This window comes from Clarias gariepinus, chromosome 22, assembly GCF_024256425.1.
Source record: "Clarias gariepinus isolate MV-2021 ecotype Netherlands chromosome 22, CGAR_prim_01v2, whole genome shotgun sequence".
Lineage (NCBI taxonomy): Eukaryota > Metazoa > Chordata > Actinopteri > Siluriformes > Clariidae > Clarias > Clarias gariepinus.
The window spans coordinates 4,681,347-4,709,273 of record NC_071121.1 but is presented as its reverse complement, the minus strand read 5'-3'; the positions used below and the strand labels follow the sequence as shown (position 1 = coordinate 4,709,273).

General features: G+C 39.3%; 1 protein-coding gene across 1 annotated transcript; it reads right to left on the bottom strand.

Moving 5' to 3' along the window:
• Window positions 1-12: 12 nt before the first annotated feature.
• ankrd52a (ankyrin repeat domain 52a) lies at window positions 13-26,885 on the bottom strand. The gene is made up of 28 exons (XM_053482283.1): window positions 26,727-26,885; window positions 24,165-24,248; window positions 21,944-22,022; window positions 21,782-21,852; window positions 21,483-21,683; window positions 19,836-19,923; window positions 19,477-19,619; window positions 17,788-18,000; window positions 17,610-17,688; window positions 17,389-17,503; window positions 16,649-16,731; window positions 16,417-16,534; window positions 16,220-16,288; window positions 15,998-16,138; window positions 14,676-14,726; window positions 14,062-14,173; window positions 13,300-13,371; window positions 12,957-13,158; window positions 12,664-12,751; window positions 10,374-10,491; window positions 7,800-8,019; window positions 7,614-7,701; window positions 7,399-7,485; window positions 6,312-6,457; window positions 6,125-6,207; window positions 5,925-6,007; window positions 4,259-4,350; window positions 13-4,075 (listed from the first exon to the last, which is right to left on the bottom strand). Exons 1-28 carry the CDS (start codon window positions 26,751-26,753, stop codon window positions 3,825-3,827), a joined length of 3,204 nt encoding a protein of 1,067 aa, XP_053338258.1. The 5' UTR covers window positions 26,754-26,885; the 3' UTR covers window positions 13-3,824.
• Window positions 26,886-27,927: the final 1,042 nt, after the last annotated feature.

Here is a 27,927-nt window from a genome sequence, read left to right as displayed (position 1 = left end):
AAAAAAAAAGGCAAAAAAAAAACTTTATTTCTACCCTTCTGACACAGTTAAGGCATTTCATTTGACAAATATTGGAGAAATTACCCTTAAAAACAACCACTAAAATTTTTCCATAAATGCCTTTTGAGCTTGTATGTACTAAAACCTGTAAGTCATATCTTTTAAGCCGTTAACATGATCCAACACGAGGCTAAGGAATGGCTTTTTAATTTGAAATCCTCCTCCTCCTCACACTTTTGCTTTCTTATAGCTTAATTTGAACTATCATCATCATTATTATTATTATTTAGTGTTATAATCTCAAATAAATATGGTTTTGGTTTTATTGTAGATCATGCAACATGTATAACTTTTGGAATTCATTTACGTTACTCTATAAAATAGTTCATATGAAGTGCAGAGAAGAAAATTATGGCACCAGTTATAAAGGAGGACCTTTTTTTTTAAATAATTAATTAATTTATTTATTTTGCACATGGTCGTTCAGATAAAATGCCCTCCTCTAACTCCAAGAGCTTTACACAACCTTCAGCTACAAGATATTTAGGACAAGCTCTCCTCCACCTCCGGAAGCTGCCTGTTTATTCGCTGCGCGCACACAGACACATGCGCGCGATGAGAAGTGTTTCCGTGTACGGGTTGCGGATAAAGGCTGCGATTACAAGTTTTCTCCGATTACTTAATGGCACCTAATGAGAACAGAAAGTACTCTTCAAATGAAGAGATGTGCACTTTTTTTTTTAGACTACAAAAATTTAACCTCGACTTCATCGTACTTAGAATCAGTCAGTCAATACAAGTGGCAGTGCAAACGGATTTTAATGCCTTGCTGAACCCCCGTGCATTCACATTTCTCATTTTGTTTCCTCCCCCTCGGTGGCCCTTCTGCAATCGGGGAAAGAAAAGTAAAAAAATAATAATAATTGCTTTTCCCGACTAATGTAACATCATAAATATGATGCACCCTTACTCGGGTTTGTGAGAACTGGGCGCACACGTGTAAACACATATGTAGCTGCACGTGAACAAACCAAACCAAAAAAAAAAAAAGGAAAAACTAAAATAAAGAGTGCATTTGTTTTTTGAAAGGACAGTCAGAGGTGGACATATCAGTATCAAGGACGAACAGATTTCATGTTCTGATATTCAAACAAAGACTGACTTTCCAAATACTTCGTAAAGTTAACGCACTTCGAGTAAGTATGATAAACCTACAAAGGTGATTAATAAGCGTTAATCTACCAAATCACTCATCATTTGACATCAAATTCATAAGAAGCAAAAAAAAAAAAAAAAAAAAAAACTTGCTGACATTTTGTCCAGGCTGCAAACATGATATGCTACATCAAAAACTTTCTTTGTAATCATCAAGTTCTCGTTTACTTCTCTTACACTTAACGCACTTTCCATTTAGTTACCTCAATTCTTTAGGCTTGCCAGGTGATACAGCTCATAGAAGTATGATGTGTCCACCTCTGACAAGAACGAATCGTGATCATCTTTTGTGCCCTGCATCATTGGTCATTTTAGATATTTTTTCTCCCCAAGGCCATGGTTTATGACAATTTTATTGCGAAACTGCGATAGGCAAATTCTCCAGAATTATTTCAGAATCAGCACACGCCCATGATCACCCAACACCCGCTAAATTACTTCAGTAAAAATTCATGTAAGGGGAAAAAACAAACAAACAAAAAAAAAAGTTTACTGCTGCTTCAGTTTATACGTTTAACAGTTCCAATGGCTTCAGAGACTCGGGTTAACGCAATGCAAGATAGCAGCTCATACCATCTTGTTCCGATTCCCAGTGGTCTCAAATATATCGGAAAACGCACCAACCCAACAACAATAATAATAATAATAATAATAATAATAATAATAATAATAGGGGAAATTAAAAGCCCTTTCGACTGATTGTCTCTTTACTAATTGCGCAAATATTGCATGTCTCGATATATATATATTTTTCTTTCTTTTTCCGAATAATATTCCGACCCTAATATTTTTCTGAAACGTTGTGGCTTGGATGTAAAATGAAAAGGAAGCACATTTGTACACTGAACAATTAATCAACCTTTGGCAATAAGGAAACATTCGGTGAATAAACTGAACTGAGCTAAACTAAACTAAACGAGGGGAGAAGGGGCAATAGATTTCCACCACCAAGCAGGTGGTTATTTTTTCGCCAAATTAGGAACGCTACAAAATTAACGCAACTTTGGTCATAATAATAGTAATATCATAATCATCATAACCCAAATCAACCCTAGGTGAAAATCAGCAATATCATGAAAAGTTGCTGATTTTCAGTTTGAGCTTGTGAATAGCAGAAGTTAAAGCCATACACCCTGACGAGAAAAGCTGCTCGAATTAATCATTTAAAAAAAAAAAGGAAAAACAAAAATTCCAAGCGATCCTTCAGCAAAAGGCTCGACTAATGATTCATATGGCTAAAGTTAATAGTCTGTAGAGGAAGCACCACTTAAGCTGTGAACGGTGACGAGTCGGACTGAACGGACATTTTGGAAAGAAAAACCTGTTATTAAAAAAAAGGCACTGCGAGAGCAGCTCAACGCAACGCGAGACATTTCGATATGGTCGGCTGGGAAAGCACTACACCCAGATTCCAAGCCTAACAGCCTCCGAGTTTCTCAGCCAATCCCCAATCTTTCCCAGGTAGAAGGTGGTCCCTAGGAGTAAGGATCAGTTTTCGAAAGGCCTACGTCCGATCTGATGCTTGTGCTTTCGGTTTTCTGTTCAGTTCACCGTCGTCTGCGTGTCGTGTCGGATGACCGATGGTACCCTGGTGCTACTACTACTTTATAAGCTGGAAACGACGAACGCGCCTTCTGTGTAAACCCATTGCAATGTTCCCAAGTTATTCCTTCTTTAAATAAAAAAAAAAAAAAAGCCTACAGTAAACATGCACCATTTTTGACCTTTCGAACCCAGAGGTCATTGGTCATTTGGCTTAAGGTCGTATGGTTTCCCTTGTCTCAAAAATAAAAACACAAGAAAAAAAAAAAAACTAAAGAAAAAAAATAAGCTTTTTTTTTCTGCTTAGTTTGTGCTAAATTTGATTGCACCTGACATACAATGCATGAGCTTAAAAAGCAAGAATCAAGTATGGGATGGAAATCTGGTTGGACTGCTAAACACACACACAACTATATTTTCTCTCTCTCACACACACACTTATTTGAGACCATCTAATACATGGCCCACACCTTCATGCTTAGTTTACAGTAACCCGTTTTAACTGTTCCTCAGGGCAGGCTGGAAATTCCTCTGCAAGGCCACAGCTTCTCAAAGGAAATCCACAAACACACACACACACTTGTATCTGTGACCGAAAGAGAGAAAGAAAGAAAGAAAAAAAAAGAAAAAAAAAAGCAGCTGCATAATACTAACCTTAGCCAAGTAAACCGGGCTTAAATGAACATTAGTCTATTAAACAACTAGCTAGCGCTCATGGAAACTCGCGCGCACGAGATGGCTTGGTATCGTAGACTTCTCGAAGCGAGAACTAGCAAGCATTTAAAATAAATAAACACGTTTGTTCCTAGTCATCCTCTAACAGTAGTAAAGAAAAGCGGTGTTGATGGGGGCAGGAGGGTCGTGAGGCTGGAATTGCATATTGTTTTTTGACTAGGTGTCTTAAAAATAAAAATAAATAAAAGACAGAGAGAAAGACAGAGAGAGAGAGAGAGAGAGATAGAGAGAGAGAGAAGACCAAACTGAGCATCCATACACACAGACTGTTATTGTGTGTGCGCGTGTGTGTGTGTGTGGTTTGTCATAACGGCTCTAGGATGCAGATCGGCTCACTCGGTCAGACAGCCGTCCAACCCGAAGGCGGTGCCATGCCGATCTTTGCCGTAGGTGTGGCGAAGGCCTCCGTTGGGCAAAGGAGGGCAAGCGGCTGTGATGCCACAATGCTTGAGTAGGTTGAGCCTCGGAGAGGAGGGGGAGGAAGAGGGTGCGCTGGAGGGAGAAGGCTTCATGGTCGAGAGGATGAGAGCGAGGCAGTCGGCCACGGCTTTGTTGGGAGCGCATGCCAAGGCAGGGGTATGACCTGAAACATATAAATAGAGAGTAAAACACACCATCAAACTTAACCCTAAAACATCTTTCTCTACTGCGTCTGTGATTTGATTTAAAGAACACTTACACCAGAGATCAACTTAATTAAGAAAAGCACGATTAGGATTGTGTAAAGGAAAAAAAAAAAAGAAAAAGAAAGAACTAAGTGGCATACCCTCTTCATCCACTGCCAGTACTGTGGCTCCACGATTGAGCAAAGCCTGAACCACGGTGGCCAGACCGTTCCTGGCTGCGATGTGAAGAGGCCTAGAGGAAAGACAAACAAGAGTTTACAAAAAAGAAAGAAAAAAAAAAAAAGTCAAGCCATCACCTGTACACAAATGGAAAACATGTATTACTCTAATTCCAATTTCCATAACATAAACTGAGATTAGATTAAATGGAATTACAATCCTGCAGCAAGAACTACAACAAGTTCTAAACACTCACGCTCGTGCCAAAAATAATAATCACACACGTACAGGTAGTCCCCGACAAGGTTTGTTCCAGGAGCACATTAATTAGTCCGATTTGTTGTGAGTCTTGTACGTCTTTGACACGAAATACAATATAATGCATACCAACCCATTGGACTAAATATGTCTCCTTTACCCACACTGCCATCATGTGGTCAAAAACCATAACTACGCCTAAGAAAATGAAATTTTCCACCGTATTTGACTGTTAAAATCTGTTTTGTTGAGGATTTTACGAAATTAGGATTATTCACCATCAGGACAGCCATTTTTTAAACATCGTGCTCCTGGACTGATTCACTGAACCGAGGGCAACTCATTTCTCCTGCACCGCCCAACGCTCACACACAATATACCGGACTTTAGACATTTCCCATGTTGAAAATATTGCATATAATTGTAAATATTGGTATCTGGTATACTGCAGTGTCTATTTTAATATACGTGAGCTACTTCCGAGATTTGTGCGCATCTGGTCCGTTCGTATCTGCAGAAATTCGTAACTTGAATGTTCTTAATTCAGGGACTACCTGTATTACGATAAAGTAAAGCCATGTTATATACAAAAAAAAAAAAAAGAAAATCATACGGCATAAAGATTTATGCAATCCTAAGAGTCAAACAAAAGCACTGTACAAGTTAAACTGGGAAATGTTTACTTTAAATACAAGAGTGAGCTAAAAAGTATCTTATCGGTGATTTCCATTTAAAGCTACTGTCTTGCCAGTCACTGGTGGGCAGGTGGTAACCTGTTACACGCAGTTACAATTCGTAACTGCAGTGAAAATAATTTTTAAAAAAAAGATGCCGCACTCGTGATTTGCATGAAAGAACAGCATGCAGTGATATATTTTTTTTTTTTGTGGTCTGAGGCTGTACAGGTGCCAGATAGAGCAGGTAAACAGAAGCGTTTGAATATCTGCAAAAAAAAAATTGGACCGACACTCTAAGGAAGGTTAATGTTTCTTAGACAGAATCATTACTGGTGACGAGACACGGATTCATCACTACGGGTCTGAGCGTAAACGGCAGAGTACGGAACGGAAACAACCAGAAATAGTTTAAAAATCAACCATCATCTGGAAAGTTTTCTGGGATTCTCAAGGGCCAGTATTGGAACATTATCAGGAAAAAAGGTTCAACATTGCTCGTTACAGTGAGACGCTTATTGAACTGAAGCCTAAATTTCAGATTAAACACGGGAGACTGCTAACCAAGAGTGTCATGATCTTGCATGACGATGCCAGTCCGCACACTTCTTCACACTGTCGACACTCTGCAAGAAACTTTGGTTTGAGGCGTTAAAGCATCCTCCCTACAGTCCTGATCTCGCTCCATAAGACTTTCAGGGGTAAAAAAACTCACATTTGAAGCATGCTGTTTGTTGCATTGATGAGAATCGGGTTGTGGATCTCCTTCAGGATCAGCATGGCACACATCTCGTGAGCCTATAAGGTGCGGGCACACAGACACAGATTTTAATAAGGACGATGAGACGATGAGAAACTAGACTGCACATCACCCCTCCTGTCTGTAAATAACACCATGCTGAGGGTAGACGGTACCTTGCTGCAGGCCAGATGCAGGGCAGTGTTTCTGTTCACATCCAGAAGAGACAGGTCAGCTTTGGCTCGATGCAGCAGAAGGGCTGGACAACAACAATCGATCACTCCATCAGTGTGAGTGCTTTAATGCTGAAGTTAATGAATTTGAAAGCAAAACCCAGCAGAGTGATACGTTCTTAATCCTTACCCACAGCGCCGCTTTTGCCCTTGTCAGCAGCCACCATGAGCGCCGAGCGTCCCGAGTGGTCAACCGCGTTGATGTCGGCTCCCATGCGCAGAATCAGGAGCAGCCCGGAGACGTCCTCGGCTACGGAAGCAGCGTGAAGCGGAGTTCTGCACGCAAGATGTTAATATAAAAACTTTATTAATATTTTTATGTTAAAAAAAAGACAGATTGCTGCAATCTCAACAAAAACTGTATTTGTGCTATTCGCGCAGGATTGGTAATACCTTGTGCGATTTAGAAATGACCCCGATCACATCCGAGTTTCGTGTGATGCATTCGTATGCTATAAATGAAGCCTGCGATTTTACTCAAACTTATCTCCCGGATATGATCTTTTTCATACAAATAAAAATGTAAAATTTGTTATATTACACATATTACATTTCAAACAAATAAAACCCTATTCACGATCTGCACATTGCATGGTGTACATCGATATGACCCAAAATACTTTCACTTTAACGCAGCCTCTATTCTACGCTAAAGATGGATAAAGGCGCACAGGAAACAATTACCCTGGCGAAAAAAAATGTATATACAACCCCACCAAATCTCAAGAATACAATGTTCGGCAAAATATGGTAATTTCACTCGTTGGGTAATTTTTAATTTACAAATTACAGGTAGTCCCCAACTTACAAACGAGTTCCGTTCTGGGAGCACGTTCCCAAGTTGTTCTCAACTCCGGCAAAGTGAGTTAGGTGGCCAAAATCCGGAAACACGCATAAGGAAATGAATCTTACAGAGAAATTTTGCACGGGATTAAGATCACAGACAACCGCCACGATTATTACAAATCACATGATCACAGATCCCCAGGTAATACTAACCCTTTGCGAATAGGACAAATGAGACACTTTATCATGACTGATGTTTTATCATCACATTCACCAACCCAATTTTAAATAAATTAAAAAAAAGTTAATTACACAAAGGCCCCTGATTTACAGGAGTCTGTTCTTCAGAACAGCAGTAAATAAATAAATAAAGAATCTGCAGATACACCATCCATTAACATCATTATGTTATTATACATGCTTTTACAGACCTTCCCTTTGCATCCCTGGCGTGGACCAGTGATGAGCCAAAACTGGAGTTCAAGAGAATTTCCGCAGAACCGCTATGGCCATTAATTCTAAAATAGGAAGGAAAAAAAAAACAAACAAACAAAAAAAAACACAAGACTGTTAACTATAACGTCTCTTCTGAAAACTGATACACACTAAGAATATAAAACCTGTGCTTTGAATGTGTTGAACTCACAGAGCACAGTGCAGTGGGGTGAAGGGGTTTCCCTCCTCGATACTACATGGTTTAATTTCAAGTAAAACTTCCAAACAGTCTTCATGACCTGCACAAAACACACACAAAAAAGGTGTTGCAATAAAGAGTTCATCTAAATGTTTTATTGCATTCCAACTAGTTAGGACGCGGGAGTTAGAGCCTCACCGTGATAGGCTGCCCAGTGTGCGGGGGTGAAGCCGTGGCAGTCAGCGATCGGGTGGTGCGAGTTGGTGTGGTCAGCAGCAGACAACATTCTGGCCAGAATCTCAGCATGGCCGCAGGAAGCAGCCAGGTGGAGTGCAGTGCGGCCCTGGACGTCTTTAGTCAGGACCGCGGCGTTGTGGGACAACAGTGCGGTCACGCAGTCCTCCCAGGCGAGCAGAGCCTAGAAAATAGAAAGTGGTCTGGTTAGAAGAACTGCATTAACTGCGACATAAGCATCACTGCTCACACCCTTACTACAAGTGCACACCCATAAACATGTTTTCTAAAAACAGGAAGTACAGTAGTAGTGGTAGATTTGTGTGTGTATGAATGCGCAAACATGTACTGTCCTTATTGTGGTTTCAAATATGGCGTTCTTACGGTGGCCCTGAAGTCAGGCTTTTTTTTTTTTTTTTTGCACTTCACGGCCACTGTAGTTTAAAGTGAAGTAGAACACACAAGAAACAAAGATAGAGAAGCAAGTTCCTAATTCCTGTATATCTTGAGTGACAGATGTCTCGTCCAATCAGCGGTAAAAATTTCATTCGAAAACTATACCTACCTTTTCCGGTTTGTATCTGACTGGCCGAGAAGTGCAATACAAATTAACAAAACAGAAAAAATTAATTCAAAAACAAATTAACAAATCCAAAAATAAAATAAAACCAAAAACAAAATAAATTAGTTTTGGGTTTTATTTTGTTTTAGGTTTTGATACTTTGTTTTTGAATTAATTATTTTGTTCTCCGTTTTGTTAATTTTGTTTTGGGTTTTGTTTTTGTTTTTTTAAATTTATTTGGTTTTCAGTTTTGTTAATTTGTTTTGCACTTCACGGCCACCGTACACGTCCCATCTTTAACGTACAGACACGCCTTTAAGCTGTACAGGTTTATTCTTCAGGTTATTATATGCAATAGAAGATATGCATCTGGAGAAATTAAATCTACATCCACTAGATGGCACAACAGAGCCAAAACAGTTCTGCACAACACTAAATGTGATGTACATGCAGTAAGTGACAACCACTGGATATGTGGGGACAAATAATTAAAAGCAAATATAACTGAGCCTTAATAGAAGTAATACACAAATAGAAACACTGAGAAGAACAGCAATCTGGAGTACATCCTGATGTCTCAAAAAGGTGGACATTTTATAAACAACTTTTGCCATGAGCATGTTAGTAACCGGTTTAACAAACAACACTATGTTAAGGCGTCTAACACTTTGCTAGTGAAACATGACTTTGATAACGCATCATTAATTCAGTTTTAGATTCTGGGTGTTAAATCTTGCTCCTGAAGACGAATAAAAAAAAAAATTTCAGTTTGGAAAAGTCTACCAAAGATTTTATTGATTAATCGAGTAAACTTTTAAGTAGTACTTTTGCTTAATTAAACAGCAATGCAAAATAGAAAAACTAGGTTTAATTTTTAAAAAAACTACTTTTATTTTTTAAATGCATGCAGCATTTTATTAAAAATAAACATTGTCATTATTCACAATACAAGGAATAGCTTAAAGTTGACAGATAAATTAAGTGCATAACAGTGCGATATATTCTTATTTCAAAGCTTTTTCTCAGATGCTAAAACTAAAAAAAGGTATTTCAAATGACTAAGTATCAAAAAAACAGGCACACCTTAAAATAAATAATTATAAAAAAAACACCAAGTTGTGCAACTTTACTTTCAAAACTAAAAGTTTCTAAATTTACAGCTCAGGCATAACGTAAGCCTTTACTGACAATTTCTGTTGTTTTCTCTTGCTGGTTTCTTCTTCTCTTGACTCGTTAATATTTTTATCGCCTCTTTCCATTTTGCAGCCCGCAACAGAACGCTTCATCAAATTAATACAACTGCTAACTGTTTGCGTGTTTTTCCGCTTTGTGGGTGACATAAGAGCTTCTTTTTTGTCTGTGTTTAGCGACGGCTTGCATCCGGAAGCGTGCTGTTTCACGCCAAACAAATAATCGCGCAAAAATATTAATTAAAAGAAGCTTTGAGGCTTTGGCGAAGATTTTGCCTTGATTATTTTTTTGTAATGGAATTTCTCGAGGAATCGTTTCAGCCCTAGTATATAGTATCCACTGGCTGTGACACAGCAGGTTGCATTTAAGGTGAATACTGCCACCTAGTGCTCAAATGTCGGACATATTTCCTGTTCCACCATTTTAATATACTCAGATTTACTTGCATTATAAATGCGTAATGTTGAAATGAAGAAATCAACGACTTGGTTAAAGGAAATACATTAGGCATTTTTAGAATATCTCAAACATTAACTTCTTGCGATAGTATTCTGAGCTATGTATGTTCGTTTAGTCGTAACCTATAGTCGAGTGTTTTTAACACTCCCAGAGTGAACGGATGCAGTAGCTGTTTGTCAGAGATTAGGTGATGTGTTACACCGAGGACGAGGTTTTGGTTACTTGCTGATGTCAAATGGTCTCTAGTATGTGCAATGGTACACTACCAGTATAACAATAAGAAGAATTAATTAGTGTGATCAACACGGCATATAACTAAGACTGACCGCTCTGTGAAGTGCCGTTCTTCCCTTCCTGTCTCTTGGATCGGGACACGCCCCTCGCTCCAGCAGCAAGAGGACGCAGTCAGTGTGACCTCCCAGTACGGCTAACATCAGAGGAGTCCTGCAGAGGAGAGAGTCAGAGAAGTCAGTCCTGCTGATAAGGTCATACAAATGAAATTATATAAATATATAAATATATATATATATATATATATATATATATATATATATATATATATATATATTAGGGATGCACTGAAATGAAAATTCTGGGCCGAAAACGAAACCGAAATTTTTGGATGCACTTGACCGAAAACCGATACCGAAACTGAAAATGGCTTCATTAAAAAACATGTTTAAAATATTTTCTTTTTGTTTGTATTAAAAAAAACTACAAATTAATTAAGCAATCAAACTTTTATTGATAATAAATAACAGTAATAAGGATGTTTAACAATAACAAAACTAAATAAAATTTCTTTCTGTAACAAAATTGTGCAAAAAAATGCTAGCTGTTTTTTTACTTCAATTTTAAATTACTGTACCAAACAACAGTGCACAAACAGAAGAATAAATAAATAAATCCAACCTCTTACTGTAAACAACATAACTATACACACTAAATTGGTCTGCTTTTAATTTAAGCAAAAGAAGCAGGTTTATCTTTATGAACAAAAGTTTTTCAGTTTTCTGGCTGAAGACACAGTTCCTCTTCTCATGAAGAACATACTGCACTGAATAAAATCACGCGGCTCAATGTGGTGTATTAGCCTACGAAATCCGATGTCCTCCACGACTGAAAACGGCTGGTCATCTAAAGCAATGAATTCCATTACTTTCTCTGTTATGTCACGTGCTTTAGCACGTGACCCCCTCTTGAAACTTTTGCAGAGCAAATGTTGCATATTGCAACTTTGCTGTCCTCATCTGAAACTTTGAAGTGCTTCCAAACCGCCGACATACTCCGTGTTTGATGCGTACTGACAGCGCGAACGAGACGGGAGGATGGGAGAGGCGTGGCGACAATTTCGGCTTTTATTTTCGGCGCTTTCTTACGTTTCGGCTGAAACCGATAACGCTATTTCGGCCGAAAATTTTCGGCGGCCGAAATTTCGGTGCATCCTTAATATATATATTAAAATACAGCACGCATTTATTACAGTATGGACTTCTTTTAGTTCAAATCTCAATATTAATGAATAAAATGCAAAAGCACGCAAAAAACGGAGTTTGAGTCTGTTCACATGTTGCACCTTAAGCCCTATTCGGACGGGACTAGTTTTCCAAACGACGTTCACGTTTTTATTTTTTATTTTTTTTTTCAGACAATGTCTGTCATTTTATGTATGCATTCGGACGGGACTAACATCTCCATGTTTATTACCGAGGTAGGAGTGTTGCACAAGACATTATTGGTGCGCAAACGGTTCAATAGCGCTAGAGATACGGTACGGTAGTTTACAATAACCAAAACACAAAAGAAAACGGCAATCAGACATTTGCATTCGGATGGGATTAGATTTCTCAAAGGACTGCCGAGTTTGCTGAAAAACAGTAAGTCATTTGCTCTGGAATTTTTAAATAAGTCGTGTGAGAGAAAGACAGACATGGCAGATTCGGACAGGATTAAAATCACAAAAGTACGTCTGTGAAACAGAAATTTCTCTAAAGACACCCTGTAAAACTAGTTCCGTCCGAATAGGGCTTTTAACAGCGTCTTCTTGTGTTGTCCTTTAAGGTCAGTGTGTCCGTTTAAGCATCAAAACAAATGGACTTCGATGTTTTTTTTAAGGCCTAAGAAAACTATAGATAAGCAAAGAAGATTTTACTACTGTAGGTCTTTCTTAAAAAAAAAAAAAAAAAAGGAAAAAAATAAACAGTAAAAGTTAAAAGTTGGTGCTGCTCAGGTTCACAAGCAACATTAAAAAAAAAATTTTCATTAATGAATCATTCCAGATCATTATCAATCATTCCAGACTATTGATCTTAATTAGAAATCAGATCTAAACCTTTTAGAACTTGAGTCTAATCTCTGAACCAAAACTCTTGGTACGTTACACACACAACCGTCACTGATGTCAGTGTTGTGCTTAGGCAGACAGATTCCCCTTAGCTAAATTAAATAAAAAACTGTGTGATAAAAGTATGAATTCTTTTAAAATGCTGGTGTGATCTACAAAACCTTTTTATTTTTTTTATTAGTACCAGTATACTGTGAAAGAATCCACGGTCATGATGGGTCTGATGTGTTAGTGCTGCTGTGAAAGTGTGTGATTATTAGATGTTCACTCACTGTCCCTCAGTGTCAGAGACATTTGGGAGGTCAGGCTCCTCCTTGCTGGACAGCAGCATCTGCAGACAGTCTGTATGGCCGCTCGCTGCTGGAGCACACAAAACACACACGTACATCACCTTTGTGCAAGTAAAAATTATTTATGATAAATAAATGAGTAAAGTAGCCCTAAATTACAGCTTTCACGTTTTAATTATATATGAAAAAATTTGTTTTGTTTTTTACTTCTTACCTATTTCCCTTGCGCCCAGAACGACTGAACGTCACAAAATAAATCTTTAAAGGCAGTTTACCTGCGACATGGAGAGGAGTCCACTTATTGCAGTGCTCAGTGAGCAGGCAGGATGCTGACTGGCTGAGGAGAAGCTCCACACAGCGAGCGTGTCCTCTCTGAGAGGCCACGTAGAGCGCCGAGCGTCCCACAGAGTCCAGCACGTCCACACGCGTGCCTGACTCGACCAAGACACTCACACACTCCCAGTGTCCTGCCTCGGCCTGCCAGAGACAAGCAAATGATTAAACTTCCAACAAATTCATACTGCAATATTACTTTTAATACTTTAAAGCTGGATGTGGGAACGTTGCTCATAAACACTGAATAACAAGTTACGTTAAAGACAAAACCAAAAGACTTACTGCTAAGTGTAAGGGACTGACAGGTCCAGTGCTTTCTGCATCGCCTAATGTGTTGTAGGACATCAACAAAAGCTAGAAAGGAAAAATATTAAAAGGTTGAAAAAAACAAACACAAATGAAGCATTTCCAAATATATCAAGTACACATAACTATATTTCCAAACATTTGGAAAAAAAAAATCCATGTTAAAAAAAATTACAAAGCAGTTTATGAGTTCTGCTTTTAGTCACAATCAGTCTAACTTGTACGTGTTTATTAAGCTTTCTAGAGCTTGACTTGACTTTTACACAGGACAGGGGACATCAGCTTGTAAATCACCCCTTGATGTAGATCAAGGGGTGTTATGGGCTAAAACTTGTCATGTAAGTCGCTTGGTCAGTCCTCCGTGAGCAAGCAATTTTTATGCAGCTACAACTTTATTAATAATAATAATCTAAATAAAAAAAAAAAATTGAAGGTCTTTTCTCCTTGCTGCTATTAGACTGTACAATCAGAGCTGTTCCCAGTGGACCAGTCTCCATATTTATATACTGTTGTAATAAATAATAAAGTTAAAAAAATAATTACAATATCTTAAAGTAATATCTTACAATATAGTTACAATATCTTAAATTTGGATGCAATAGCAACATTTTTCTTTGATGCTGTAACAAATTTCCCCAGTGGGACGAATAAAGGCGTCTCTTAATTCATTACTATGCTAACGCAAAACTAAGCAAGAAACCAATTGAAAACCGCGTGTGTGCACGTGTGCAGTCTCACCAGCTCGAGGCTCTGCTTGTTTCCGTGGGCAGCTGCGTAGTGGACAGCATTGTATCCTTTAGAGTTGCACAAGCATGGGTCTGCTCCGTTGTCCAGCAAGTACTCCACACACCTTCACACGCGTACACACAAGTGCATAGTTATACACAAAACAGAAAAGGAAACTACACAACAATGTTTTTTTTTTTTTTTATCTGAAGTACAACAAATGACTCCTCAAGTCATTCCAGAGCGAGTTTATTCTCGGTGTGTACGCAGCAAGAATAAGAAACAGACTAATTTTCCCCTGAGTCAAATCCTCAAGGCTCGAGACATCACATGGCAAATTAAAAAACATCTACAGTGCTCTGAGCTTTGTACAGCACGTCGCTTCAAACACACCATCTGTTAGCAAACAGGATTAAAACTGCAGCTGTTGCAAATTGTATTTTAAATATATACATCTTTTAAACCCTCACACTGTTCGTGACTAATTCTATACCAGTCATGAAACTAACTTCAGCTACCTCATTCATTGCAATGTTAACAGCGAGCTAAAAAGACATCATACATGCAAACAAAAAAAAATATTTACACAAAAGCTTATAATCAGTGTATTGACATGAAAGGCGTACATGAATGACTCCTTCTCTCCGTCCTCTGGACTCTGCTGCCCTCGATCCACCCTGAGACGAGAGAGAGAGAGATGTTTAGTATAATCTAAATCATCTGTTATTTAGCATAATCTAAATGCGTCTATTTGATAACTGCTCCCGTTTTATTTTGTGGGAATACTGTATATATATTACTGCCATGCCGATAAAGCTTGTTAAACGTAAAAGATCAATTAAAACGGAGGGGGGGAAAAAACTAAAATCGTCAAAAAGGAGACAGTGTGTGAAAAGAGAATGACAGAAGGCGCCAAAGAGAGAGAGAATGCAAAATGGTTGTTGGAGAGAGAGAAAATGTGATTGCAAAACAGTGACAGAGAGAAAGAGGCACAATAGACAAACAGATAAAAGGGAAAAAAAAGTGACAAAAGCAAAGAATGCATGGGGTAGGAGAAAGAAAAAATACAACAGAGAGAGGGAGACAGAAAATGAAAGGGTGCACTAAACAGTAACAGACAGAGAGAGGACAAAAGGGAGACAAAAAGAAAGGAGAGTGACAGAAAAGAGGACTAAAGAGAAAAAGAGATTATTATTAATTCAATATGATTTGTATAGGGATTAACAATTGACATTGTCGCAAAACAGCTTTACACAATCAAAAATTTTTGAAGTTTGTATAAAGTGCATTATGATGTATGATTTCCTTTATCTCCATGTACACGAGAGTCACTTTATCTCGGACTTTAAATGTGTATACTCATACATTTACTCATCATTACTTTCTATATGTTTTTCCCCAAATTTATCTACTATTGTTATTTTTTTGTGACTAAACTTTGGAGATACAAATTTAAATATATGTCATGCCATAAAAAAAAAGCTACTTTTAATCTTGAACCTTGAAAAAAGAAAAATGGCGGACAAGAGAGGAAGGGAGAGAAACAGATATATAAAAAGAGTGAAATGGGGTTATGGGAGAGAGAGCATGCAAGAACACAAAGACGGAGAGAGACAAAGAATGAGAGTGCAAATCAGTGACAAGAAAAAAAAAGAGAAAAAGCAAAGAGTGCAAGAGATGGAGGAAAAAGAGAATGAAAAAGTGCAAAAGAGAGAGACACAAAATAGCACAAGAGGGAGGGGAGAGAGAATGCACTTAAACAGTGACAGACAGAAAGACAAGGAGAGACAAAAGAAAAGAGAGTACCAGTGAAGGGGGAATGTTTGGGGAAGGAGAGAGAGAGAGAGAGAGAGAGAGAGAATAAGAAAGGGACAGACAAAAAAAAAAAAAAAAAAGACTGTGACAGAGAGAAAAAAAAAAGAGAGAGAAAAGTGCGTGTGTGTGTTACCTGCAGAAAGCAGTGGAAGCAGCGGAATAGTGTAAAGGTGTGCAGCCGGTTCGGTCAGGCTCGTTGACCTCGGCTCCTGCTCCTACTAGAATCACCACACACTGATACCTCCTGTTAGCAGCCGCATAGTGCAAAGGGGTCCTGCGCAGATCAAACACACATTAAACACACACAAATTTCCTGCATCTTGTATTATAACCAGAGAAGGATTTTAACTCTTACCTCCCAAACCTGTCTTTCTTATTCATGTCTGCGCCACTGCTCAACAGCAGGTTCAGACATTCAGTGTTTCTGCAGAGAAAGACAGAGAAGAAAAAAAACTCATCACATAACCAACTCCTATTTTTATGGAAGGGAATTGAAAAGCGTGTGTGTATATGTGAAAAAGAGAGAGAAAGTGCATGGAGTTGCTCGCTGACCCTCCAGAGGCAGCAGCGTGTAGGCAGGTTCTCCCGAACTCGTCCGGAGTGTTGATGTCGAAGCCAGCTGAGAGCACGTGCTCTTTGCTCATCGACAGCACAATGCTGTACAGCTGACCTGCACAGGGGGTGGGAGAGGGGAGGGGAGAAAAATAACAAAAAAAAAACATTAATGATCCCCTTAGATCGAGAGTGTAGAGGTGTAGTTCGGTGATTGACGATTATGACATACCTGAGGAGAGCAGCTTGCGACAACAGTCAGAGAACCCGTAGAGCACGGCTAAGTGCAGTGGGAACATCCCGTGAACTCCTTGCCTACGAGAAAGGTGGTTACTCTTTACGGTAATACATGCTTCACACTCTAGATCACACTCTACATTACAGATTATCCTCGACTTGTCCGCGAGTTATGAATTTCCGCAGATACGAACAGACCACGGTTCTAATCACGGAAGTAGGTCACGTGTATTGTACATGAAAAAATGTTCACAATTATATACAATATTTTTTGTGCGGGAGAAATGTGTCGGCCTCATCGGTTTCAATTAATCAGTCCGGGAGCACGATGATAAAACAATGTCTGTCCTGTAAAGCTGCCCTGATGGGGAATAATCCTAAATTCGTAAAATCCTTAGCAAAACAGAGATACAGTGGGAAAACAGCTCTGAGACAAAAATGCCGCCCGGGATTCCCCTCATGATTTAACGGTGCAGAGACAATACTGTTACATTTAAGGTGTAAGATTACTCTCCTTACGAACGGTTATGGTTTTTGGCCACATGATGGCAAGGTGGGGAAAGGGGACAGAGATTTTTGTCAAGTGGATTGATGCGCTTAACGTCACATTGTATATTCATGTCAAAGGCGAGCAAAATTTTGTTGGCCTTAAGAACAAATCCGACTTACGAACACGCTCTTGGAACGGAACTCATTTGTAAGTCGTGGACAGCCTGTAAATAAACACACACGCACCTGGCTGTATCAGCGCCATTTGTCATTAAGGTGCTGATGAGCAGCTCATGGCCATACATAGCAGCAACATGAAGAGGAGTATTGCCATATCTGTCCACACAGTCTATCTCCCCACCTGTGAGGAAAAAAGAAAAAGGAAGTGTAAGCACAAGAATAAAAAAATAAAAAAGTGTGTGTGTGTGTGTGGGGGGGGGTGGGGGGGTGGGGGAAGGCTTCTTTACCGTTCTGAATGAGGATCTGGGAGCGAGTAAAGCGTCCGTGGATGGCTGCCATGTGAAGGGGGCTCTTGCCTTCTTTGCTCTTTATAACAAAGGAATAGATGTTCTTAAAAAGAGAGGAGGGAAAAAAAACCAAAACAAAAATAAAACACATTTCTAGGGTGTTGTGACTGCAGCTTACCTGCATGTTGACGTCAGCCCCGTTGTTGACCAGCAGCTCCAGACAGAGGGCGCCATTGGTGGACACGGCAGCCAGGTGCAGGGGGCTGAAGCCTCGCTGGTTGGGCTGGTTAACGTTCGCGCCGCGGTTAACCAGCTCATTAGCGACTGCTTCCTGCCCCATGTAGCAGGCTACATGCAGAGCGGTGTTTCCGAAAGCGTTTGGCTCATCAATCTGGGTACACACACAATGACATCACTCTTTGAAAATCCCTGTCTGACCACAGAGACAGCATAACGTACATGAATATTTTCACAAGATCTAATACATATTTTTACAGCCATCCTGTGTGGTGGGAGTGAATTATGTCTCAAGTGAAAAATAATAAATGACAGATACTTGCTGCTCAGTGAAAAAAAAATATTTTTTTTGGTTTTAAAAAAAAATATATACTTGCTGCTCAGTAAAAAATAATAATAATTAAAATTATATATATAAATATATATATATATATATATATATATATATATATATATATATATATAATTGCTGCTCAGTAAAAAATAATAATAATATATATATATATATATATATATATATATATATTTTTTTTTTTTTTTTTTTTTTTTTTTACTGAGCAGCAAGTATATATTTTTTACCACTGGGGTGGTGACTGATGATTCCTCTCCCTAATGTCTACACGTCATTGTACTTAGAAACCAAATACAAAAATCTGACAAAAATAAATCCCTACTACTCAAACTCCTACTCATCCGTTTACATTCATGAAACCAGTCTAAGATGGTTAATTTATGACCATGAAGGGATGTAGGTGGTCAGGAACAATACTCAAATAAGAAGCATCATTGAAGCAGTAATTGTTTGGTATTAAAATGTTCCCAAAGTGTGCCAAGTAAACATTCCCCACAGCAATCTATCAACTACACTGTTCACACAAGGTAGGGTGGGACTGTTGATTCATACATACTGTTGGTGCCAAATTTTAACCCTACAACCTGTTTAAGCAAAAACTTCAAGCAGAAGTTGTCCAGTTTTGACCCGCTGTGCAGCCTCGGCTTTGTGTTTTTGTCCGAGAGAAGCAGAACCTGATGTGGTGTAGGCCGTCCACCTAATCGCCTGGTGTACTAGGATGCTTTTCTCCTCACCACAATTGTACAGAGTGCTTATCTGTAGAGAGTCCCTGTAGCTGTTTTGGCGGCTTAAACCAGTCTCTGTCGAGTCTCTCTACTCACCGACGGGTGTTTCTCCACCTTACTGGATATTTTTCTTGATTGCACCATTCGTGTAAACTCCAGAGACTGTAGTGTGCAGCAATCCCAAAGGATCAGCAAATACAGACATACCCAAGCCGTGGTTATGAAGCCCAAGCGCCCGAGTGTTTGTGTGAGTTATCTGAAGCTGCTGGTTTATATCTGAGTGATTTCTTGTGACCGGCTGATTAGATTACCTAAAAACAATTCCTGTTTTTCACCCTAAAAGGTTATCTTTGTCGTATCTTTTGTGACCATGCCGATTTCTGTAATCTCATAAAACAAACCAAAAAAAAGGCGCCATTCTCGCTTAACCACACATCTTGCTTTTTTGCTTCAATAAAAAAATTAATAAATAAAATTATGAACGCGCAGCGACAGTTTACATGAGCACTAAAGGCACGTTAATCTTTTATATCATTTAGTTCGGTTTGCTGACCTCTGCTCCGTTCCGTAACAAGTACTTGACCACGTCGACGTGCCCGCTGGCAGCGGCGGCGTGCAGAGGAGTGTAGCCTCGCTTGTCCTTACAGCTCTTATCTGATCCTTGAGACATCAGCAACTTTACCACCTCCAGATGACCTGGAACGGAAAAATAAATAACGTGTTTGCGTATTATATATATATTAGAGAGAGGGAGGGGGAGAGAAGGTGCCATGTCGTGCGTTTATATACGGATCACAGAGTTACACCAGCGTTCGAGTGAGACTGCTGCAATCCTACAGTTTGACTCAAAACTACAGGACGGGTCATGTAAACCAAAATAAATAAATAAATCTTTTTAGAGAAATGACTCACCGAGGTAAGCGGCCCAGTGGATGGGCTGTCTCTCTTTCTTATCGCTGGCACTGAGATTGGCCCCTCTGTTCAGCAGCAATTTAACCATCTATTATCAAGATAAACAAAAAGATAAAAAATAAGATATTTAGGATATTGTGGCTTCCCCACCTGCAGCTGTTCATGGCTCACGTCAGGGGTTTTGGGTCACAGATCTTTTTTTGATCAGTACAAGAAGTGAGACAATTTTGTAGAACTTGGAAGACTTAAGTAAAGGAACTTTTGGTGTATGGCCTTCGATGAAAACAACATTGAAAATGTCCCAATGTGAACGTCGATTTTAAATAAAATATTCATAACTAAATTGTTAAATTAAGATGCAAAGTGAGGCATGGGCTTTTTTTTTGATAATCTTTTATTCTGCATTGTCATTTAAAAATATATATTATATATAAGATCATCTTGGCCTGGAAAATGTGTCTTGGGCAAGTACTGAACAATAAGATTGATTTTAGTAAACTAAAGTGCCAGTTCAGTGATGATTTAATAGCGACCATCCTAAGAACTGTCTTTGTTTTTTTTTGACAGAGACCTGTCATTACATCACTGTATACCTTAGTGTATGTCTCCACTTTCCTTAGCAGCAAAACAATGCTACTAGCAAGCACAACAATAACAGCGGAATAGTTCTGGCTTTATCATTACTAGAAAGCATTTGAGCTTCACATTGCATATTGAGTCCATTTTTAAAAATAGCTTTGTTCTAGCCCAGCAAAGTGTTGGACCCGCCAGCGAGCCGGTTTTTCTGTCTTTTGCTTTGGCTGTCTGAAAACTGCTGGTTCGCAATTGGGCACCTGCTGCTTTGTTGGAAAAGGGGTACAAGCAGCCACTGTTACCCTCAACTGCTCAGATGTAAAATCTGCCAAATCCCATGAATTTAAATTCAATACTTATGCAAAAACCAAGGACGGGATTTTGTCAGTGTGATCTGGCAACCCGAAACATAAAAAATGTAGATAAATATGATTGGTGCGTACGCAGTAATGATGCCTAAATATAGCGGTTTACGCTGGCATGATGATGTTTGCAGGTAATGTATTATATACATGCCTGCCCGAGCATAAGGAGAAATCCATACACATACGGTCAAAGGTTACACCACTACGTTTTACTATTACTATATATGACAAAAATAAATAAATCTAATTCGAGACCAGTAACATCTAGAAGTCAGTACGGCCTTAGCATTGCGATCCTACCCACATTATGCACTGTGCTGAACGTAGGACATATAAAAAATAAAAACTTGAATTCTGCCAGAATAAACAGTTTGTTTGTTAGTTGTCCTAAAAATCTGATTCCTTGCAAATCCAGTCATTAAAATAAAAAAAAAAATGCTGATTATTATAGCACAGGTGACAGTACTGTAGACTGTTATGTCACTAGAGGTGGAGACTAGCCAATGTGCGGATGTACCTTTAGGTAGAGAAAGTGCCTCACACTACCGCACTAAACAGCATCCCTGTGTTATGACTCATTAAGCATTCTTCTTTAGTGCGCGTTATGCGGTTTGGGACGCAGCCATGACTTCGCTCGACACGCGTTCGGGCTTGGCAGCTATGTGGACATCGCAGAGACTGTTGGAAGTGACTGATAAGTAATTCTGACCTCGTGGCAGCCGCTCTGGGCGGCGTGGTGGAGGGCGGATCGGCCTGTGCGGTCGGCCATGTTCACGCTGCTGATTTGGGCCAGCAGAGCTTCAGTGCAGCGCATGGCTCGGTTTGCCGAAGCGATGTGCAGTGCCGTCTGCCAGAACTTATCCCTCGCCGTCACGTCAGCTCCTTTTCTCAACAGCAGCCCCACCGCCCTCTGTGTCATAAATAAAATGAAGATATCAAACTCACACACACCTTTTTAGACTGTAATGCGTAAAAAAAAAAAATAATAAAAAAAACCCGCTGACTCACCTCGTTTCTGGAGGCTGCTGCTCGGTGTAACGGCGTCAGCCACATGTGGTCCTTCGCATTAACGTTCGCTCCTGAAGAAGAAGAAAACGAACACGACAGTGATGGAGTGATGTGTGAGCAGATAGGTGGAGGGGTGTTTAGAAATACTAAATGAATACTCACCTGCTGTGATGAGGAGGTCCATGATATGGACGTCTCCCAACCAAGCAGCAGCGTGCAGAGGTGTGCGTCGCTCCTGGTCCTTAAAAGCAACAATTACAAAAATAATAATGAATCTCTTATCTTTTACATAACACAGCAGCTTCTGCATCCTGTTTAACCTTCTTTATTTCACCCTGAAAAGACTGACTGGTGGTGTTGGGCGAATCCTGTGTTTAGGCAAGTGCAGCAGATTACTAAAGGAGCAAGGAGTGGTTTAACATTTAAATACATTAAATCAGGGGTACTAAAATAAAATTTAAGAAGGTCTGGTCTGTGTTAGATTCAGATTTTTATATACAATCATCTGTCTATTAAAAGCAAGTTAAAAAAAAAAAGGAATTTCAAATTTCCATGATATTTATTGTAAATCTTCAGTAACTACATTAAACATGTGGACAGTTCGTTCATTGATAGCAACAATCCAAGTACTACAACATCAGCACGATGATGTCATAGCTATTATGTCATCGCTATGAAAGTCCTGATGTTAGTGTGTGAAAGGCCCTCTTGTTCTTCTAAGGATCATATAGTTGCAAGCAACGATGAGCAGGCCCAAGCACATCGCCTCCTGGGTCTACCACCCAATATGATTTTTTTGTACATGTTAAGAGTATGTTTGAGGCATGACATCATCGCTCTGCTGTTGTACTTTTAATAATTTTTTTCCCCTTTAACATGGGGAGGTTAACATGTTTGAGTCGTTTGCAAAACATACCCACTGGAATTTGATATAATCCTCCTAGGGATTAACCTGACTGCCACTAAACGGGGCATATGTGATCAAGACATTGAGGATGCAAAAGTCGCTGAGACATTTTTAATAATCTCAAAACTAATTTATATGTCCTTGTATTTGTATGGAATCAATGTTTCATGAATCTTCATTTGTAAGGGCTGGGCTGTAAATAAACGTAGAAGGACTGACTCCTCTTGCTCTGGTCCATCAAGTATTTTACTTGCAACAAATATGTTTGCCCCAACGACCCATGTTTAGTCTCACAGCGGCAAACTGCTTTTTATGATTATCGCGGTTTCGGAACGTATGAGACAAACGGGTTTTAAACGTCCCACAGGAAGAATAAAAGTATATTGATCCATCTATTCATCATTAAAGGTTCAAAATTTATAATAAAAATTTTTCTGAGTAAGCTGTGCGTCATGCATTCAGGTTATCTTTCTTCTGCACACACTGTCTGCACACCATATATTATCGTGCTGATTGGCTCTGTTAAATGGCACATAAAGCCACGCCCCCATCGATGGGAAAAAAGGTTAGATTACTTGTATATTAATTCTCATCCTCAGAAAAGCATCAGCGTCCAAATAAAACTGTCATTCGGTCCGAGAAACGGTCTGCCCTTTAAGTGATGCCTGCGTTAAAGGCATGAGACTTTGTGTGTAAACATCAGGATTAAAGTCTAAATCCAAAGCATGACCAAATTAAGCATTATTTATGGCAACGTGTCATAAAAATACCAGGATGTAACTCATTTAGAAGCTCTGAAAAGGTCAGAATGTTCACAGGACGAAAACCAAAACCTATATTTGCATATTGCAGGTACTCCAGAGTGAAAATAATAAACAGCACTCTCCACACTGGCCTGATATCAACCGAGGCTTTGACATATTCTCATCGACTCCTATTTTGAGAATGAATGAATGTGAGCAATGTTTACATAGCACATTTGCACACACTTGCACACATGTTGCACATTTGCACAAACAATGCTCAATTGCACACTTCATACATTCCACATATTTGCATTTAATTCATTTTTGTCTGTACAGAGGTTTATATTTCTTATATCTTGAAAACTTGTATATTTTGTTCAACTTTCTTATAGTTAAGATATTTATTTATTGCCTCTTTTCTATTTTTATATTTATCGTTATTATTTCCTGTTAAATATATATTTTTTTTTTTAGGTCACGGGCGGTCGTGTAAGCATTTCACTGCATATCGTACGGTGTATGTGACAAATAAAATTTTAATTTGTTCCACAGAAATCTCTTTTTACACCAAATCATTTCAATCATTCTTTCTATGTGAGGTTGTGAATTAAAAACAGGCCCGTAAAGATAAACACTACATAAGTCAAACACATCAGTTTTAAATCTGTAATCTGTGTGTGCTGTACTGCAAATGGAAACACTGTGGAAAAAAAAGAAAAGAAAAACCTACCAGTGCATTGACTTCATCTTTCTTGTGCAAATATAACTGAACTTCATCTGTGTTCCGATTAAACACGGCCTGGACCAGAGGTGGCTGAGAAACAGAAAGAAGAAAACGGGTAGGAATATCAACATTTTTTTCAAGAAGAGCATGTGCCTGATTGGGTCCCCCCCTTCCTCATATCACTGCAGTCTGTCAATGATTACAAATGTCTGTTAAAGAAAGAACACCACGTCACACTTTCCTCTATATATAGTTACCGTTAAAGCCATAGAAAGTCTGTGGAAAGTACTTCCTGTTACTATTTCTGTTGTAGGTGTTAGAGCTGTAACGGCTGTACCGAGTGATGTAGTTCACAGAATATTAAGGTGCTGAGTGGTGTTGTACTGAAAAGTAAACTACCGAGTAGCACAGTACCAGGTAGTGCATTATGTAACAGTAAAATACAGAATAGTGTAACACCGAGTAGCGCAGTACCCGAATACTAAAGTACAGAGTAGTATTTGGTAGGGAGGTACAGAATATTCAAGGACCAAGTAATGCAGTACCGAAATGTGTAGTACAGACTACGAAAATACTGAGTTATGTAGTACCAGGCATTGCAGTATAGATATTAAAGTATAGGTAGTGTAGTAATAAGTAGCATAGTACCAAATGAAAAAGTTCTGGTTGGTGTCGTACACAAAATATCAAGTGGTGTAATACACAACATTAAAGTAGTTTAGTACTGACGAGTGCACTGCGGTATTTAATGAAGCAGCACACCAGCAGCACTGCCACCTCACATCTCCAGTGTTCATTCAATGCTAAGCTTGTTTTACTGTCTGTTTATAGTTTGGTGTGCTCTAGACAATTTCCTCTTTGTTCTCCGGTTTCCTTCACCTTTTAAAAAGACTTGCCGGTTTGTTTTGCCTGGACCCTAGAAACTGTGTTTGTGTGTGTGTGTGTGGGGGGGGATAAGTGGAAGAAAAAAAGAAGTCTGCTCATGTTGTACGATGACCGAACAAGCCCCGGCACACAGCACATACACAAAACAGATGCAAATTTAGAACTGCCATAATATGCTCAAAAACCATGAGGGAAAGGGTTTAAACCAATAAAAGAATTATTTCCAGTGGGGTTCATGGTGGAAATAACCAGACGAGGTTTAAAACATTTAACTGAATTTTTCTCTTCTTTTGATAGTGTGGAGGCTCAGGCAGCTAAGGTGCAAGGTTGTTGATTTGGAAATCTGAGAATCCCTGTTTGAGTCCGGCTGTCAGTAGGTTGCCACACCCCATGATAACCAGCCACTGCCTTCTAGGCCCGGATAAAATAGGAGGGCTGTTTCAGGAAGAGCATCCGGTGTAAAACCTGTAACAAACTGTGTGTGGGTCGAATGGTCCACTGTGGCGCCTTCTTGACAGGAGTAGCCGTAAGAAAAGTGTATCTAAAGAAGAAATGAGTATGTCGATCTCGGTTTCATCGCGTAAGTTTTAAGCAGTTAAACAGTTAAATCAGATAAATAACCCAAGTAAATCTGTAATCTATCACTCGGAAATATTTCAATTCATATGTTTTTACATTTTTGCAGGCAATGGCACAAAATTGATACGCCTAAGTGTGTGTTGCCCGTTTACTAGTGGTATGCATCCGTTTTCTCAAACCACACATTGCCTTCTTGTGTGACAAGCATACCACGACACCCTGTGACTGGCATTCCAGCCAGGGTGTACGCCCACCTCACGCCTGGCACTCTCAGGACCGGCGCCAGATTCAGCACACAACCCTAACCAGTACGAAGATGAATGAACGCTTTAGGTTATGTAAGGTTTTGCAGCTCGTCCTGCATCCAGGTCCCTGTGAATGATGAATTACTATAGAAACATAACATAACGTGTTATAACCTGTGCATTAAAATAAACCAGGATTACTGAAATTCTTTATATATATATATATATATATATATTTTTTTTTTTTTTTTTTTTTAATCAGACCTAAAAATGAAATGCCACTAGGTGAAAAAACCTTTAAATTAGTAAAGTTAGATTATGAAACAGGAATATTATATTTTATTCCATTATACACACACGCCCATTTAATAAACAACATACTATATATACACACCTTCTCATCTATAAAAAATTTATACACATTTAAAATATGTACAACGTTCATTATAAGCCCATCAAACGTATAAAGGTATTCCTGTGATCCATAGTTTATCTTTTTGTGCCGAAATAATTCCACGCAGTCAGAAAGTGAAAGGAAAAAACAAGCAATGTCCAATATGTCGGACTGAGTTAGCAAAGCTAGCAAACCGGCTAACGATCGCTCTCAGCCATCAAACCACCCTTATTTAAAATCGTTATATATCCCATAAAAACCGTGCGCAAATATCACATCCCGTCTGAAATTACAAAAACGAAAGAAATAAATCGACCCCACATAAAGCACCATGTTTGCACCACAAGAGCAAACCGTAAACAAGCAAAGCGCATCTTGCTAGCGATGCTGTGCTATACTATGCTAAGCTAAGCTAAGCTAGGTGTACGCGATGCTTTGCAGGTTACTAGCGCATTTTTCGCCTACCTGCTCAGAAATGTTTAACACCACCATCTCCCAGTGCCAGTGAGGGACCAAACTCCCTCATTAGGATAGACGCCGCTTTCGCAAAAACAAATACGAGACAGTCTGAGATTAAACGAGAGAAAAACAGAAAACGAAAACAGACAGCGACACCGGAGAGAAAAAAACTCGTAATGGCTACCGAAGTTCTTCTTCTTCTGCTTCTTGTCTTTATACCGAGATGCTGAGCGCTTATACGTAGTGTACGTGTCACAGCGCCATCTAACAATCCGGATGGTTTGAACATTGACATTCATACCCCTGCTCCATATGAACAAAAATGTGTGCTCCTTTGAGCATCACATTTCCATGTAATTCTTCCCCAAACTGATCCTGATTCTGATACGTAGTAGCAAATCAGTATTAATGAACTATTCTGTAGCGTACCATCCATCCATCCATCCATCCATCCGTGAAGATAACAGAAAGGCGATGGTGGCGATGGTGACAGAAAGGGCGATGGTTTGCACACAAAGGAAGGGGAAGACATGCTTTGCTACATTTGGCGTGAAAGAACTTGAGGGTTCAGCACAGAGCCATGACCCCCACCCTAATGAAGAACTTGGGAAACCGACTGCATCCGTCCCTGTGCTTGGTGCCTCCGGGTACTCCGGTTTCCCACCACAGTCTACCAAAGACAGGGGACAAAAGCTTATCCCAGGAGATGAGGCAGGGTACACCCATCACAGTGTATACACACACACTACGGCAATTTAGAAACATCCAATTAACCTAATCTGCATGTCTTTGGATTGTAAGAGAAAACTGGAGTACCCAGAGACAACCCAACAAGCACACAAAGCCAAGGCGGGCATCAAACCCCAACCCTGGAGTCAATTTTTATTTTATGACACAAAAGTCAGCCTTTTTAGAACAGTGCTTGCAAGAACAGTATTGTCAAGTGGATTTACAAAACCCACCAAGCACCATTATGAAACTGCCTTTTATGAAGACCATCCCAGGAAAGCAAGACCAAAACCTACCTCTGCTGCAGAGGAGAAGTTCATTAAGAGCCTCAGAAATCACCAATTGACAAACAGCACCTCAGATTAGAGCTGTTTTGAAGGATTTACAGAGCATAAGTAGCAGATACATCTCAATATTAACTGTTTGAAGGAGATTATCGCATATTTCAGATGCATGCTGCATTGTTTTAAAGTGTGGT

What these genes read in the sequence shown, in the direction of transcription:
- ankrd52a (XM_053482283.1), bottom strand. Translation starts at nt 26,753, where the DNA reads ATGGTGGTGTTAAACATTTCTGAGCAG. An exon ending in AAGATGAAGTCAATGCACTG is followed by an intron (nt 22,023 to 24,164) that starts GTAGGTTTTTCT and finishes GTTGCTTTTAAG; the next exon opens with GACCAGGAGCGACGCACACC. An exon ending in GGGCTGACGTCAACATGCAG is followed by an intron (nt 17,689 to 17,787) that starts GTAAGCTGCAGT and finishes TTTGTTATAAAG; the next exon opens with AGCAAAGAAGGCAAGAGCCC.